This window comes from Scyliorhinus torazame, chromosome 13 (genome assembly GCF_047496885.1).
Source record: "Scyliorhinus torazame isolate Kashiwa2021f chromosome 13, sScyTor2.1, whole genome shotgun sequence".
In the NCBI taxonomy this organism is placed as follows: domain Eukaryota; kingdom Metazoa; phylum Chordata; class Chondrichthyes; order Carcharhiniformes; family Scyliorhinidae; genus Scyliorhinus; species Scyliorhinus torazame.
In genome coordinates, this window is record NC_092719.1 from 64,500,831 (window position 1) to 64,518,967 (window position 18,137).

Sequence of the window (18,137 nt, forward strand, 5' to 3'; positions counted from 1 at the left end):
GAGTGGGCAATAGGCCTTCCTGTGTGTGGGAATGTTCACGTTTCCAATTTTAAAAATCAATCATGCAAAAATTGGCTCTATTACTCTCCTGTACTCAGTCCTGTTTTTTCTTTCTTTTTTTTTAAATGTAGAGTACCCAATTATTTTTTTTGCAATTAAGGGGCAATTTAGCATGGCCAATCCACCTAACCTGCACACCTTTATGTTGTGGGGGTGAAACCCACACAGACATGGGGAGAATGTGCAAACTCCACACGGACAGTGACCCAGGCCGGGATTCAAACCTGGGTCCTCATCGCCGCAGTCCCAGTGATAACCACTGCACCACATGCCGCCCCCCCAGTCCTGTTCTTTAAGGCTTGTTGTATGGCTTCTATCTATTATAATCATTGTTCCCTCTAAGATGCACACCAGCGTGCCTGTGCAGCAATCTTGAATAAATCACTCTGTGAAACAAACAGGCCAGAAACAACAAAGAAATTAAAATAATAAATATATTTGGAGGACCACTTCTTTTTGTCCCAATTAAGGGGCAATTTAGCTTGGCCAATTCACCTACCCTGCACATCTTTTTGGATTGTGGGGGCAAGATCCACCAAGACACGGGGAGAATGTGCAAACTCCACATGGACAGTGTCCAGGGGCTGGGATCGAACCCGGGTCCTCGGTGCCGTGAGGCAGCAATGCTAACCACTGCTCCACCGTCCGCCCTAACAAAGAAAAATTCAACGGAACATTGGTGATAACTGTTCCAACCCTTTTATTTTCTTAGTACATACCTTTTTCCTTCTACCTATTTCACCGCTGCATTTTGAAGATGGGAGTAACTTGCTTCAGAACGATTTCTATTTTGACTGAATATACCGGTTTATCGGTATATCAGCCAATGAGTTTCTGTGAGATTGATGTGGCCCTTTAATAGGTCACCCTTTAATGTTGAAAGTGTGCACAAACCAAGGAATGTCTAGCCAGTGATGAGCGAACTTCTTTGCAAGCAAACCTATCTGCAGTACTGGAAGAGTTAAACGAATACTTCAGGACAAGTTAGGACAAAAGCATTATCGTCAAGTATTCAGCTAAAAACCAGACTTCTATATCAAAGGCAAAGCACAGATGCTGTGTGTTAGCCCTTTAACCTGCTGCACACATTTGGGAAGAAAATATTTCCTTTTGTTCCGACTGGGGCTCTTTGATTTGCAAGGATCCTAAAATTGGTCATCCATCACCTGGTTCTTACACATATACCATGTGTGAGCATTCCATTCAGGCTTAACGTGCGTGTGTTGCTGTCATATCTTTGTAACATTCAAATAACCAGATCATGTATGCAAAATAAAGCATACACAATCTTCCATCATTCTTGATTGGACGGTGGTGAGGTGGCATGCCAACTATTGCTCCATATACAAATTAGCACTTAAAAGGGCAGTGACACATTTTCAATAAGTCTGTTTATTTTCTATTTAAAAGTCGTCTGCGCACCGAATATGAGATAGCAGTTAATCTTAAATGGATGCTTGAAAACCCTTTTGTAGAATGCACACTTTGACTATCCACCTACAATCATATCCTGGTGGATAAGGAGTGGAGTTGCTAGGCAGGATACACCATGCGCGATAGGGCAGCAAAGACAAAAGTACTTTCGACAGGACTGAACAATGGCTGGGGCCAGAAAATGACACCCAAGGTATTGGCAGGTAACCATACATCAGTAGAAAGTTAATGATCTCGGTCTAGGATACTGATGGCTATTGTCATGACCACGTAAAATGTATTTCCTGAAAGTGGCCAGTGAGCTAAGAATCTGTGTACGTATATAGCCCACTTTTACTTTATAAGTAGTTCAATTTTTTTTAAAAACCCAGATGACAAGGTTTAGTCTGAAACAAGGTACGGGTTAATATATTCCAAATTGCTGCTGAAAATTAGTTCTATAAAATTGGTCATGTTATTAACTGAAATGCAATTGCAGAAACTAAAATGCAGCTAAAGGGAGAAGAAAATACTTTAAAATTACATTTCAAATCAGTTTCTGTGAGATTTTGACTTTGATTCTCCGCTCCTTCACATCATCGGGATTCTCCATTCTTGCTGCAGTGAGTGGATATTTGGCTGAGCGCCAAATTCTCTGATCTCACTGGCAGGGGTAGACAGGCATACTTGCAACGGCCCATTGTTACAGACCCATTGATTGAATTGTTTCCTTCGATGTGAAAGGATTGAAACTTGAGCTTTGCTTTAACAGCTGTGATGGCTTCTGCAGTTAACTATTTGGACGTTTGGACTCAGTTGGCCAACAGTTCTTTGGGAGGGAGAGAAGGTTTCATGGGCGCGATTCTCTGCTCCCGCGCCATTTCAGAGAATCGCCTGGGTCGTCAGATTTTCCCACGACGCCGGTCCGACTCCCTCCCGCGATTCACGGAAGCGGCCAGATCGGCACAATCGCGTTTTGCGAGGCGCAGTCCAGTGAATCGCCCGAGACAGCCAAAATGGCGATTCACCGGTACCCCCGCGATTCTCAGTGCCGGATGGGCCGAGCGGCCTGCCCAAAACGGCGGGTTCCCCCGGCGCCGTCCACACCTGGTCGCTGCCGGCGGGAACAGTGTGGGAACGCTGGGGGGGGGGGGGCGGCCTGCGGGGGGGGGGGGGGGGGGGGAGGGGGGATCCTGCATCGGGGGGGGGCCTCAAAGGGATCTGGCCCGCGATCGGTGCCCACCGATTGTCGGGCCGGCCTCTCTGAGGGAGGACCTCCTTTCTTCCGCAGCCCCGCAAGATCCGTCGGACATCTTCTTGCGAGGCGGACTCGGGGAGGACGGCAACCACGCATGCGCGGGTGACGCCAGTTATGCGGCACCGGCCGCGTCATGTATGCAGCACCGCCTTTACGCGGCGCCAAGGCCTGGCACGCGTAAATGACGCGGCGTCGCCCCTAGCCCATTTTAGGGCCCTGAATCGGTCGGGATAGGGGCCGTTTCGCGCCGTCGTGAACCTCAACGGCGTTCACGACGGCGCGAACACTCTGTCTCCATTTCAGAGAATCACGCCCCCTGTTCCTCAATAATTCTGTGGTTACAGTATTGCCTGGACTCTTTCGGCAGAATAGCAGTTGATTTCTTAATACCTTCCTCTTTACTCCCGTGGCCAAGAACCTTCTCTGAAGTTATTTCTCAGAGCACCACCTCCGGGAGTTTTCACATAAAGCGCTGTTCTCAGCCTATCTTTGTCACAGCTAAAACAAAATGACTGCTATGTTAATACCGATAACCAGGCAAATAGGTTAATTATGTTTTGGTACTTTGAAGCCGTTTCCTACGTCATGTCTCCTCAGAAGTAAAAGAGTTTTTCACACCTTTTACAATTCAATGGACATACCCGTCGAGGCATTTGCAGTTTTAATGACTCATCACAAGCAGCTGTAAAGATATGAGCCTGACAAGTTTTGAATAAACACTGAAAGGTATCATGTTGTCTGTCCATACCACCATTTTGAAAAAGACCTTTAACCTCAACATAAAGATTTGAAACCAGAATTGTGCCTTTAAAACAATTGTCCTTAAAACCTCTAAACCGCGTTCTCCAAGGCGGCCTTCAGGACGCGCGACAACGCAGAATCGCCGAGTTGAAACATATAGCCAAGTTCCGCACACGAGTGCGGCCTCAACCGGGACCTGGGATTCATGTCGCATTACATTCATCCCCCACCATCTGGCCTGCAAAATCCTACCATACCAACTGTCGTGGCTTGATACAATTCACACCTCTTTAACCTGGCGTTACCCCATCTCTGGATCTGTAAAGATTTAATCACCTGCTAATGGTCGCATTCCAAGCATTGCTTGGCATCTTTGAATTTGTCTATATATGTGTTTCTGGAACATACCTCTTCATTCACCTGAGGAAGGAGCAGCGCTCCGAAAGCTAGTGACATCGAAACAAACCTGTTGGACTTTAACCTGGTGTTGTAAGACTTTGTATCATAAATACACACCCATGACAGTATGTTAGTTTAGTATGGGGTTCTGGGAGATTTGGTAGTTTATTAAAAGTTTTGACGAGTATGTTACCTTGGTATAAAGTCCCGGGAAAGTTTACCTGGAATTGGGTACTGGTAGATATATTAGTTAGGTCTGAAGTACTGGTTAACCTTGTTATGATGTGGAAGATGGTAATTACTGGGCTGCCCAAAAATCCCAAAAGGAAACTTACACAAGCTATCACTACAATTTGTATTTTATTATGAGGAGTTTTATGTTCTGAAGGCAAGAACAAGAATTGCAAAAACCACTTTTGTAGATTCTAAATATTATCATAGAATCCCTACAGTGCAAAAGGAGGCCATTTGACCCATCAGGTCTGCACCGAACCTCTGAAAGAGCACCCTAACCTAGGCCCAATCCCCATCCTATCCCTGTAACCCAACCGAGGGACAATTTTAGCATATCCGATCCACCTAACTTGCACATCTTTGGACTGGGGGAGGAAGCCGGAACACCCAGAGAAAACGCACACAAACGCGGGAAGAATGCCCTGTGAGGCAGCAGTGTTAACCACTGTGCCAATTAAAACATTTATTCACAAAAAGAAAAGAAAACTTAAAGCATAAGATTAAATTTACACAATTAAAAGTAGTTCTATAAACATTTTCCAAAAGATTCCTGCTCAATTAAACTGAGAGCTAAACAATCCTCTTCAGGCAACAGTCCCTATTGATTTTTAATTTATAAAAATCCCAGTAATATTACTGTGAGACATCCACTGCTACTACAGGGGAAGTATTTCTCAGGGCATCTCTCTCACTCTAATCGAAATCCAAGAGTTGTATCAAAACCTTGCAGTCAAAACAATTTTCTTTGAGAGGCTGCTGGGACTCGCACTGCATCTTTCACAGCTTTCTCAAAGCACAGCACAATCTTTATTGTATCAAGGCCACTCTTACCCATACAGCTTCCAATCTTTCTTTAAATATGGTTTTCCCCTCTCGTGTTTAATCTCTTATTCTTAAATTTCTTTGTAATTCCCTTTCACAGAGATTTAAGTATTTCATGTTGTTCTTAGGGCGACTACTTTTGGATAAAAATGAAGTTAATACTATGCTTTACTCAGTTATGATCTCTGCCGGTTGTAAATTTTCTTTTTGAGATACAATAGCTAAACTTCAATTCACCCCTTACCCTCGAACACAAATTCCTATTCTTGCTGCTCCATGGTATCTCATTCAATTCAATGTGCTTCCTTTCATACCGACCCTCTTTTGATGTTTTTAACTTTGTAGTCTGTTTTCAGTTTAATAAAATTAGTCTCACACACACACACACATACAGGGATATTTGGCAAACATGATATTTCTTTACAGTGTGTTACCTTGGGATGGAGTACTGGGAGGCAAGCCACCCTATGCTACTTATGTCAGGGTGTTGATGATATGCTATGTTGGTATAAATTGCTAGAGTCGGAGTCTTTACCTTGGTATAAGGTATTGATGGACAATCTTACCATGATTGATTTTGGCAGATCTGGAAGCCTTCTCCTTTATTAGTGCCATCCTTTTTTTCATGCAAAATATCAGAATTCTCTGACTGCATAACAGATTGCAATACTGCCCTTTTCCTTACCTCTTTGAAGTGTAGTTCTGCAGGAGAAAGAGAAAATCTGAGTGTTGTCCCTGACAGTCTGTCAAAATCCTACGAATGCCCAAAGGGGAAGATTCTTTATTTTGGTGCACCTGGCATGTGCAGAAAATCTCTCAAGTCTGCTTCCCATGAATATCAAGGAAAAGCTGGTCTTTAACGGCCACAACTGAGGCAGACTTGCAACCCTTTAAATCAGTAACTGCCAGATGGCTCAACAGGAGCTAATAGGAAAAATATAATTAAGTCTTGTTGATGCGACCATCAATTCACTCGAGACAAGAGTAGAAATAAACTGTGGCTTTAATCAACTAGAACAGTGCCTGCCTGCGACTGATCTAACACTGAGAACCGCCTACAGGTCGACTGCTCTTTACACCTCTCTTCCAGGGGAGGAGCCAGGGCGGAGCCCATACAGGCCCCAACATGTTACCTTATGGACAATGCCATACAATGGCCCATAGGTGGAGCCCACAAGGGCAACAGCATAGCACAGATACAAATACAAGGGCAACAGCATTGCACAGATACAATGGTGGATTATTAACATAATACATTCACCACACTTGTCCCAGTAAATCTATCAGAACTGATGTGCATGGCTCAGCCAGGTGCAGATTTCACGCCATGTTACTCCATGATCCACACACATTACAAAGGATTTGTCCTATTATACCACATGCGCTCAGTAATATGGAAATGTTATAGAGTGCCTGTTTCTGCATTAGGCATTGTCCATTTCATGGTGAAAGAGGAGTTGCACATTTAGGATGGAAATATTGTCCCACGGATGTCACTTCACGTCCTTTGGATTTCAGTTCTCTTGGTTGACCTGAAAAATCGGTGTTAAGATTAGTGCATTTGAGCTATGTGCTTGCATAACTTTTAATCCTTAATGAGCAGAAAATTGCACCGACTGCAAATTGAGTGCATTCACCGACATAACCACATTCCTGATGAGCTCCAAATTGCTGAATACATCCTCCCCCACCTTGCTGAATTACTCATCACAGGTACTACTTTGGAATGACTTTAAGGGAGTTGAAGCAAGATGGGCCTTAAATCACGAGCAAGAAACAACCACATCCATGCACCTCCTAAATTGAAAGTAGTGTTTTCTGCAAGTGTTGGAAAGGCAGTTGATCAAGCGCAACAAGAATAAATTGCAATTGGAGTGTGCATTTATGCCTCCCAAGCTGTTTTACAGAACTGGAAAAATAATTAGCTGGAAAGTTAGGAGGGGCCACAGAAAGCTTGATCAAACAGGTCTGCTTTCAGCAGGATCTTAAAGGAGAAGAGGGTGGTGTGGCTGCAGAGAGGTTTACCACAGTAGATTTATTCAAAAAAATTGAAAAAGAACCATAATAATAATGGGCGAGATTCTCTGGCCTCCCTGAAGCGTGTTTCACGGCAGCAGAGGCCGCCCGCCATTGGGGATCCCGCCGCTGTCGACGATATTTCCCATTCTCTGCACCCTCTCTCTCTCTTCTCTCCCCCCCACCCCCCCCACTTCCCAACTGGCTCTGAGAAAGCTGCGTCAGGGGTTCGCTGTCGGAACTGGAAGACTGAAAGACTCACCAGTGAGAACGGCCAGAAAATTCCTCCTAATAAGATACACAGAACTAGCTTTCCTGAAGACTAATTGCTAACTTCAGGAAGTATTCTGTATTGCTTAGTCATGTGAAAACGTAAAGGCTGGAATTCTCTTGCCGTTCGCTGGTGATAGGATTCCCTGGGCCCGCCGGCAGCGCACCCCTGCTCACAGATTTCCCGGCGGCATGGGGTGGCTTCAGTGGGAAATCCCATTGACTGCGGAGGGAGCAGAGAATGCTGCCACCGGCGAATGACTGCCACCTTCCGCCGCCGGGGAACACGTGGCTGGGAGGCCAGAGAATCTCGCCCATAATACGGAAATGCGAGAGAGTGCCTGTTTCTGCATTAGGCATTGTCCATTTCATGGTGAAAGAGGAGTTGCACATTTAGGATGGTAATCCGGATGTCACTTCATGTTCTTTGGACTTCAGACATGCCATACAATTATTGCGTACACATAAATGAGCATAGATGTGTGACTGTCAGAATATCTGGTTTGCCTGAAGGTATTATCACACTACAGTAGGTTTGAGGTCCAGGCCTCAGGCGACAGGTCTATGGGTGTTTATCTATTAAATCAGAACTGACTTCCACCCAAGCATGTTCTTGAACAAACCCTTTGCAGATAAGCAGTGAGATTAACACATATGTGTTGATGGTTTATTCTGCAACATCTATGTGTTATCACATCACAATATTCCTCCTGCAATCCCAAACTTGTTCAATGTCTTTACAAGGCATTAGGGAGCATTCACTCAGGCCATGCATCAGCTCAGGAGACACAAGAAATGCAGAGCCCTCACAAATCATTGGCTTTGTGTAAGTTGGTATTTAGATTTGGTCGTATTATTGGATAAGTAGTGCACACATAATGGGCATGAATAGAACAAGAACCATTGCAGTATGAAAATATGTTGAGCATTGATGCTCCAGAAATAATTTGCAGTGTGAAGTTTGACTAGATCAAATATTCAACACCCGAGTTCTGTAAAAAAAAAAATGTTTTATATAATTATGTATGCATCTTGGAGATTTCATCATTTGATCTCCCACTCTCATCTGCCCCATCCAGCTGAATAGCCATCTTCCCCCATCTCTGATATAAACTGAAGTGTTCTGACAGAAATGAAAACTAATTTTTTAATGCCCCTATGATTTTTCTGCTGGGTGCTTGCTGCAGTGTCCAATGCATTGATATTGGATGCCTGACTCCAGGGCAGGCCAGGAGGGTTGGCAACACTTGGCCAACACCTTCCCACACCCTGGTGTAAGCATGGGAGGAAATCAGATCAATCAGCGACAATCCTTTCTCGATTGGATACCATACTCCCTTACCCTTCCTCCACCTCTGCCTTGATGTCATTTGTAATGGAACGCATTCTGCAAAAACAGCTGAAGTTCAAAGTTCATTCAAAACATTTGACACTAAATATCAGGACAAGTTCATTGCCCTTGTGCACCAATGAGAAATCATATTCGAAGGAAGGTTGATATACTGCAATTTATACATGTGGGTTAGGATTTCTGCCATGATCAGGGGACATATTATAATGTATGTTCCTGTTAAAATCACTATTTATGCCTCAAGTTAGGGAAAGAATCAAACTGAAAAGTGGAAACGTGTTGATTTTGCATAAGTTCATATTTTAAAAACGTATAGATCATGTGGATCATGAGTTCACATGACCTCAGTATTAGACCCCTGTATTTCCCTTTGTGTTCAAAAATATGATTGTGTTGGTGAAATGTGAATAATGTTTAAATGGTGGACTGCACAAACACAACATTGATACGTGTAGGTCCAGGCACCTGACGGCTGAGGGGGTCATCAGCTCCAACTTTCAGTCTCTCTTCCACCGCTATGTTCATTGGCACGTGTAACCGGAAAGGGAGCACGCTGTGTCTGCCCGTGCGATCAAGGCCTTCCTGTGGGCACCACGGAGACTTGAGTGTTTTATCGACCACTTCAATTATATTTTTTTTGATGTTTTTAATTTCCTTTGAGATTCTGTTTACTTAGATGCAGTATCCCTTAAAGGGGTTGTCTTTTAATTTACCTCTCAATTTGTTGATTTAGTTTATTTGGTTACCCAAAAGAAGCACAACTATGTTAGAAAACCTCAGACTGAAAGGAACATGTTGTAGCATTGAGGGGATTTGAACAGTGAAGTTTTGAACATTTTAGTCCAATTGTGAGAAGAACCTAAAGACATAGAGTTTTTGAAGTGATGGTCAGTGTGGGATTTCTTGTGCTGCCATGCAATAACTGTTCTGTAAGACTAGTGATCTATATTTGTCTCTGAATTGACTTGAATTGACCTCCTGTCTGCTTTTCTTCAGCTTTTACAGGTGAACAAAGTAATGTCTGTCCTGTTTTACGGCATGCTTCTCACTTATCTTGGTGGCATCCAGGCTACAACTATGGACAAGAGAGGTTCTTCCGAGGACTCAGTGAACTCGATCATCATCAAAATCCTCCAGGCGGACATCTTGAAAGGCCGGCTCACCAAGCAGAGTGAAGAGGTGAAGGAGAAGTACCAGGACACCAAGCAGAAGGCTGACACCCACAGGAATACAAACTCACTGGGAAATGCAATATCTGACTTCCAGCCAATCGTCTTGGTCGATGCCGAGTTACTGAGGCAGAAGAAGCGTTACCACTCGCCCCGAGTGCTGCTGAGTGATCGGCTGCCTTTACAGCCGCCTCCTTTGTATTTAATCGAGGATTTTGCAGAGAGTTTGGAGGTGGACAATAGAACAGCCAGGCGGAAGCGGTACGCAGACCGGAGGGGCCACCGTGGTGAGTACTCCGTGTGTGACAGCGAGAGCCGCTGGGTGACGGATAAAACAGGGGCGATCGACATCCGGGGGAAGCAGGTGACCGTCCTGGGAGAGATTAAAACGGGCAACTCTGCCATCAAACAATATTTTTACGAGACGCGTTGCAGAGAGGCCAAACCAGTCAAGAACGGATGCAGGGGCATCGATGACAAACACTGGAATTCCCAATGTAAAACCAGCCAGACCTATGTCAGGGCACTGAGCACAGAGAACAATAAGTATGTCGGCTGGAGGTGGATCAGGATAGACACCTCCTGCCTCTGTGCATTATCCAGAAAACTAGGCAAATCCTGATTCCCTGTTCCCACCCCCTTTTCTTCTTTCTATGTGAATATATAAATTATTACTTTAAATTATATGACTTTGCATGTAGCATATGAATGTTTATATTATAGTATAGTTCACAATTTTTATTTATTAAACTAAAGGTCATTACATCTGACAAAAAAATGCTTCTTACAACTCGCCAAAACAAGATATCTAAGTTGTGCCTTGCTTCCAGCATCATTAAAAGTCATTGGACCTGTGTTGTTGTGCATTGATAACTGGCTCAAATGATTACCTCCACTTGTTATTTTCTCCCAGCCACTTTGAAGTCAGTATTGTTGTCGATGATTAATGAATGTGATTTTGGAAGACACATTTATAAACCCAACCACAAGTGACAGCTGCCAGTCGTAAAAGTGCACATCTACCATTAAAAGCACAGCGCATCCTGAGTGGCATTTGCAGTGAGTCTGAGAGAAGGAAGCTGAAATCAGAGGGAAGACTGGCAATGACATCTGTGCAGAGAAAGCTGTTCCATATGTTTCACTCATTCCCATAGAGTTGTTCTTTCTGGGAATTATACATGATCTTTGCAGTACTGAAGAAAAGACTGCTGTGAATATTCTCTCTACCCTTTCACCCTGGGCACTATCCTTGTAAAATTACTCTGCACAGCAACCAATTTCAAAGTGGTTTTATTTTTAATGTACCGTTTGCTCTTTTCACTGATTCAGACCCTCCTTGCGATAAATCCTCTTCAAATTGGAAGTCCCCAAAAGTAAGGCGCACATTTGAGAGAACCAAAATCTTTGTCTTCCTCTTTTGTCCACTCCCTTTGTTTTATTTTGCACCAAATTTAGCCAGCCTGTGATCCCCCTCTTTAACTATTCTCATCTTCCGTAAGGAAACTGCTCCCATGGTGCTATGTATTTGAATGCTTTACCTTTGTGCAAAAAGGTTTGTACTTTCTAATGGACTGTTCAGTGAAACGTATGGCCATGGGACAAAGTGAATATTGTCAATATATGTCACAATGCTGGCTCTCTTACAACGACAAAAGGTTGATGTTTTCTCCGACTCTTATCAGTTTGATAACAACTCCGGCTCAGAACTCTGAGTAACATAAAATTCTGCCAAACATCTATTGGAACACTTTCAGCCCCACAAGGTCCATGAAGAAAATTGACTGCTCTTTAAACAATTATTATCGCCCAAAGTAATTTGTGGGAAATGTTATTTTTGCAAATTCCACCCACAGAAAAATGTGATCATAATATAGAATATGAAGAATCTGCAGTTTCCCCTCACATTGGTGTAGAATAATTGTAACTGGTGTAAGTAAAATGGAGTGTATGTCATTGGTTTATACAAGTACTTGGCTTGTATGATGCAGATAAATAAGATGCAGATAAATAATTACTTTTTACAAATTGCCCTCAATTGCTTAACTGTGCAGTTCCAACTTTGCCAGGTGACGCACCAAAAACATCACACTGAAAGTCCTTTGGTTATGTTTGTATACTCATACATTCTCAAGGCAATACAAAGGAGTCAACCTTCGCTGTTGACATATGTTGTGTCATATTTTAACAAAGTGCTCTTCCTAGACTTAACACATCATCCCGAATCCAAATAAACACAAACATGACAAAACTGAACATGATTTGATGCAATGCAGTATTGGCTTGGTTCTTTGATAGATAGCCACTGTAGAGTTTGATAACAGGCCTGGAATGTTCGACATTTGGTTGATGCTCTGTAATGTGTTAACTGCTGTTGATTAAGGATATACAAGCTCAGGTGCAGAACGGCTATCTGGCTGAGATAACAAAGGATGGACAACCCTTGGGGAACAGTACCAGAATTACTGAGTTCCTCTGGAAAAAACTACTAAGCACTGATCAAATAGTGTGGGTGATGAATTTGAAATATTTTTTGTATGGTAAACGTAACTCTTCCAAATCAGGGACCAACTAAACTTTCTTAAGTGAAAACAGAAGACGCTGGAAATACTCAACAGATCTGGTAGCATGCCGCCAGACCTCCCGAGCGTTTCCAGCATTTTCTGTTTTTATTTCAGACATCCAGCATCTGAAATACTTTACTCTTGAGTTAAGCTTTCATTATGTTTTCTGTTTTAGTCCAAATTTTCATTGGCCTACAGGAAAACATTTTTTTCTGACGTGGAAAGTTATCAATGAGTGACTTTTTAAAAGCTTTTTTTTACATACACCGTCACTATAGGTCCGATTGCTCCTATCCAGATTATAGCACATAAAAGGCAATGGAAGTCCTATAGCTTGCCCTGGGCGGCATGAGGCTCATAAAAGGTGAGTGAGGATAGAACTTGGCCTGGGGGGGCATGAGAGTCCATTGGGATTGTTTAGAAGAATTACCTTAGCATGGGGGGGGATGAGTGACCATGGGGAGTAGATGGGGATGGCATACCCTGACATAGGGGCATGAAAGTCCATAGGAGGGGGGAGGTGCATGAGGTGGACTTACCGTTCAAAAGTGCCCCTCATACAGATGAGGGTACACGATGTCTCTAAGATGCTGTGAACTATGACTCTTGGAAAATTACGGAGGACTAGGGCATGCCCATTCTACAAGCTTTAGGTTTGGTTAACTCATTACGCTTAGATGCTACTCCTTGCGTGGCTTTTTAGAAACCGGGATTAATATTCCCTCAAACTCTTGAAATTCTAACCTCAGTCTTTGACATTTGAAAATACTGATTATTTTTGTGAAAAGTAATTATAAATTATTGATAATTATATCGGTAACCAATGGGTATGTAATATACAAAACTATAACTTGGTAACGAGGGAGCCTCAAGGTCCTTAGTATGAAATCCAAAGCATTACAGTCAGCATTTAGATATTACTTTTATCTTCTGCTACCTATAGAATATCCTTAGGAATAACCATCACCTGCTTAGACGCATTTAACAAAATATTAGCAAAAATGCAATGCATGTTATGTGACTGCACATCTGACACTGTCTGCCGGTTCTTTATTCATGGGGTGTGGGTGTCACTGGTTAGGCCAGCATCAGCCCATCCATAATTGTCCTTGAGAAGGTGATGGTGAGCTGCCTACTTGAACTGCTGCTGTCTAGCAGGTTGAGTGGCTTGCTAGGTCATCTGAGAGGCCATTTAAGAGTCAGCCACATTGCTGTGGGCCTGGAACATAGAACATACAGTGCAGAAGGAGGCCATTCGGCCCATCGAGTCTGCACCAACCCACTTAAGCCCTCACTTCCACCCTATCCCCGTAACCCAATAACCCCTCCTACCGTTTTTGGTCACTAAGGGCAATTTATCATGGCTAATCTACCTAACCTGCATGTATTTGGACTGTGGGAGAAAACCGGAGCACCCGGAGGAAACCCACGCAGGCACAGGGAGAATGTGCAGACTCCGCACAGCCAGTGACCCAGCAGGGAATCGAACCTGGGACCCTGGCGCTGTGAAGCCACAGTGCTATCCACTTGTGCTACCGTGCTGCCCTATGGAGTCACATGTAGGGTGAGTCACACCCAGACCATGTAAGGATAAGTGGATTACCTGAACCAGATGGGGTTTTATGATGTTCTTGTCATCGATTTCAGATTTTTATGAATTCAAATTCCACCATCTGCCATGGCTCTAGACTACCAGTCCAGTGACAATACTATTGCACCACTTCCTCCCTGTAAAGGAATAATGTAATGCAAATATATTTCACAGTTGTAAATGTAGACATGTAACTGTGCCATGTCAAGGTAAATATGATGTAAATAAGAAACACGGTTACTCAGTCCATTGATATAATTTTTCTTCAGGGGTCTATATGCAGGATATGATCAGCCATTTTCTTTTACTGACCTCCTCCCTGACTATCAAACCCATATCTCTTTATTTCCCATTGAATCAGAAGTCAGCCATTTCTTCTTTCATCACCTCAGTTGAACATCTATGAGTGTAAGGTTGTCATCTATTTCTCTATTTTTAATGATAAAGATAACCATTTCATTTGAACAAAAGGACAAGCAATAACATTTGGTTAATACTTGTAAGAAAATCTCCTGCAGATATCACAAGCCTAAGACCATTGCCAGTAATGGTTTTATCACCATTTTTAATAGAGTCAGTGTCTTGATGTATAAAAATGCTTTACTATAGATTTAGTAAAAAGAGAAAGGAGTATCTCTTAATACCAGGTTTGTGCACCATAGAAATGGCTGATAATACGATAGGGCAGTATGACTCAGCACCAATATGTGGAGCCAAGGAACATAAGGTCACACCTTTTAGCTTCATGCTGACAGGTTTCATACAAATCACTGTAAAGAGATGCTGAGTAGAGGTGGCCATTTCCCTATATATTGGAGGAGAAGTCTCCTTGAATCCTTCAACAGATTGATCTTCAATGCTCCTTAAATCCACTTCAGAACAGATTTTGCACAGGGGTCCTAGGGGGGGCGCGGGGCGATCTGACCTCGGGGGGTGCCCCCACGGTGGCCTGGCCCGCGATCGGGGCCCACCGATCCGCGGGCGGGCCTGTGCCGTGGGGGCACTCTTTCCCTTCCGCCTCCGCCACGGCCTCCACCATGGCGGAGGCGGAAGTGACTCTCCCCACTGCGCATGCGCGGGAAACTGACAGCGGCCGCTGACGCTCCCGCGCATGCGCTGGGAAACTGACAGCGGCCGCTGACGCTCCCGCGCATGCGCCGCATTTCCGCGCCAGCTGGCGGGGCAACAAACGCCATTTCCGCCAGCTGGCGGGGCGGAAATCCCTCCGCCGTTGGCCTAGCCCCTCAATGTTGGGGCTAGGCCGCCAAAGATGCGGAGACTTCCGTACCTTTTTGCCGGCGCGATGCCCGTCTGATTTGCGCCGGCTTTGGCGCCAGTCGGCGGGTATCCCACCGTTGGGGGAGAATTTCGCCCCAGGTTTGGACGAGCAGGGAATGTTAAGAAGTAGACAAAAAAAAAAGCATTTGATAGTTCTAAAAAACGGGCTGTGACCAGAGTTTAGACACAACCACTGCTACTGCCGTGGACTATTTTATTTAGCTCATTTGGCTGGACAGTTAGTTTGTGATGTAGTTCAAGGCCAACAGCGTGGGTTCCATTCCCGTCCCAGTTGAGGTTATTCATTAAGGCCCCACGTTTCCAGCCTCGGCCTTTTCCTGAGGTGTGGTGATCCTCAGGTTAAATCACCACCAGTTAGCTCTCCACCTCAAAGAGGAAAGCAGCCTAGTCTGGGACTATGGCGACAAATTTTACTTTAATTATTTGGTGTTATTTGGGGTTTTTTAAACAAACAGGCAGCACCACTAGAGAGCAGTATTTCCCTAGCTTTGGTCAATGGGCAATTTGACAAGTTATTCAACTCCTTGAGGGACTATTCCATTTCCATCCCTTTTAACAGCAAATCTCCCACCTGTAGAAAAAAGGCATTCCTACTGAATTTATCATCTTGAATGAAATCTTCAAGTTTTTTAGATTTTCAAATTGAAACATGTAGAACGGATTTTCCAAAAGATATCTTTTAAATCAAATATATGACTAGTGAAATAAAGTATGGCAAAAGTGAGATCAGGAAAAGGACCATTAAATGTCCATATGATGTGTATATTTTTCTAAAGCATTAACTTACCATCGGCATGTACGATTCAAATATTACTGTAACAGTCTCGCTTGTGAGTTAAATGTAAACCGCAGTATCTGGAGAATAAGAGATGTCTTGAAGTGAGTCCTATGAGGGTCAGGTAACATCATTGCTCATGTGGAAGTTGAGGAATTTATGAATGTAAACTTAACTTGTAAGCGTTCGCCGTCTTTGAACTCATTTCTGGTTACATTCCTTTATAATATTATTGTTCAATTCTTTGCCAAATGGGCTCTGCCTTCTGAGTTTGCAATGAAAGTTAATTTCCTTTTCCAACCATTACAGTTCAATCATCTATTTTACCATATGGATTTGTGTTTAGACATGAAAGGGTGTTTCTTTTCCCTAGAATAGTTGGCTTTGATTGAAATGCAATCTGATGACAAAAAGATGGTATTTTACTGAGAAACGTTCTTACAAGTAGAGAATAGCCTTGCATATACCATGCAATCATGAGCAATTGTGTATTACAATCAAAATAATGGAGTTTTAACAATGTGGAAAGGATGATTATTCAAGGTTACCTCAAAGCGACCATCAGTGTGATGCAAAGTCAATTATTTAAGGCCCCAATTGAATATTAGCTTCAGCCTTGCAAATGTCACTATTATAGAACCACAGCCAACATCTGCAAATAATTTTGTTACACACACACACACACTTTGCACAGTTAACCGTACCTCTACATTTAAGAATAAATGTTTGGGACTCTTTTATTTCATCATTCGTAAACAAAGCCCTTTTTTTTTACAACTGTTACAAGATGCTGATGCATCGTTTCCCCTGGTAACAATTGTAGAATTAATATCAGATTATTAACAGATTATTAACAGAAGTGCACATCTGTTTATGTCTGATCACCGTTTTGAGCAATTATTTGAGCATGTTTAATCTGGCTCATTGCAGATCCGGGTGCATTCCGTCTGCTTTTGGAAGGGTTTATAATACTCAGAAAAGCACACCGTTTAATTTTCAGCAAATTCCATTTGCTTACTTTCATTTTTGTCCCCCCAAAATGATGGTAGTTACTCTCTTGATGAGTAAATTGGATAAAGAACGTTGCCTGCTGTGTAGAAAGCTAGTTTAATCCCGATACAGAAATCCCTCTGAAAAGATATCCAAGTCATTTAAATGCAAAATAATAAAAATATATGTAAATAGCTTTTATTCAAATTGTAATTTATTTTTTCAGTGTCTGAAAAACTGAAATTCTTTATTTTAGTACAAAAGTTGTATGTTCTCTATTTTGTATGTATTGCCTGCTTGCAGTTGTTTTCCTGATTTGTAATATGTAATAAAGTATCACTTGTAATGTGAGCCTGAAGGAAGCTTGGCATTCATCATAAAACATTGGAGCGTGAGGCCTAAATAGAAAGGCCTCTGCTATCAAAAAAGTGAGTGAAATAATGGCACCTCTTTGTTTATATTCACTGTTCCTCTGTTTAAGAAACTAAGACTTGGTTGTGATGTTTTTGGAAGTTAATGCACCTTTAGCCCAATTGCTGTACAAAAAGCCAAATGTCAGTACCTCGTGTAACTTTGAAAAAAAATTAGCATCCTAGTATTGGTCAACTGTCTGCTCCAAGTGACTGCACTATTTATATCTACCGTACAGAAATAAAAGAATTCTAAGTGTCCCCATGTGAATAGTGTCAAGAAACTCTGTAAACTAGCAGACTGTTCTTTTATGTTCCTGTTCCGAGCAACTCTGATAAATTCTAGTTTCAGTTGACTAATATTGTTCCACCTGAAAATGCTTCAATCAGTGCTTTTTGTAAGGTAGATTTGAAGGGCACTGCCTGAATGAAAATCAGGCAAGTGTAATTCAATTTCAAGATATTCTAGAAGCAGATGAAGATAAGATATATGCAATCGGCCTTTTATGAGTGTTATGAGATCTTGCAACAAAAATTCCGATGGTCATCTTTTCTCAGTTTGTCACAGCCATGGAGTCCATTTTTTTTCTGCTCTATTCTGTGATGTGACAAGTCACATATATATATGTCTCCCCAGCAATTGAGGATGCTAAAGGGCAAGTATATGTTTTCAGAAATGTTCCTCAAAACACATGTAACAGCTTCCATGCTTGAGAATTCAGCTTACACACTCAGTATTTTCATTTTCAAATTCTTTAGTTTGTGCGAACAAACTTTT

The 18,137-nt window shown here is 42.7% G+C and overlaps 1 protein-coding gene and 1 long non-coding RNA gene across 2 annotated transcripts in view; one reads left to right on the forward strand and one right to left on the reverse strand.

Moving 5' to 3' along the window:
* The window catches only part of LOC140388070 (neurotrophin-3-like), a 62,373-nt gene extending 44,753 nt beyond the window's left edge, over positions 1–17,620 (forward strand). Inside the window, exon 2 of the mRNA XM_072471679.1 lies at positions 9,561–17,620. Coding sequence (XP_072327780.1) covers positions 9,561–10,355 — 795 coding nt within the window. The 3' untranslated portion in view covers positions 10,356–17,620. The remainder of the gene's footprint in view (positions 1–9,560) is intronic.
* On the reverse strand, positions 5,913–9,567 carry LOC140388071 (uncharacterized). Its single transcript, XR_011934079.1, has 2 exons — positions 9,030–9,567; positions 5,913–6,459 (listed from the first exon to the last, which is right to left on the reverse strand). It is a non-coding gene; the product is annotated as an uncharacterized lncRNA (long non-coding RNA).
* Positions 17,621–18,137: the final 517 nt, after the last annotated feature.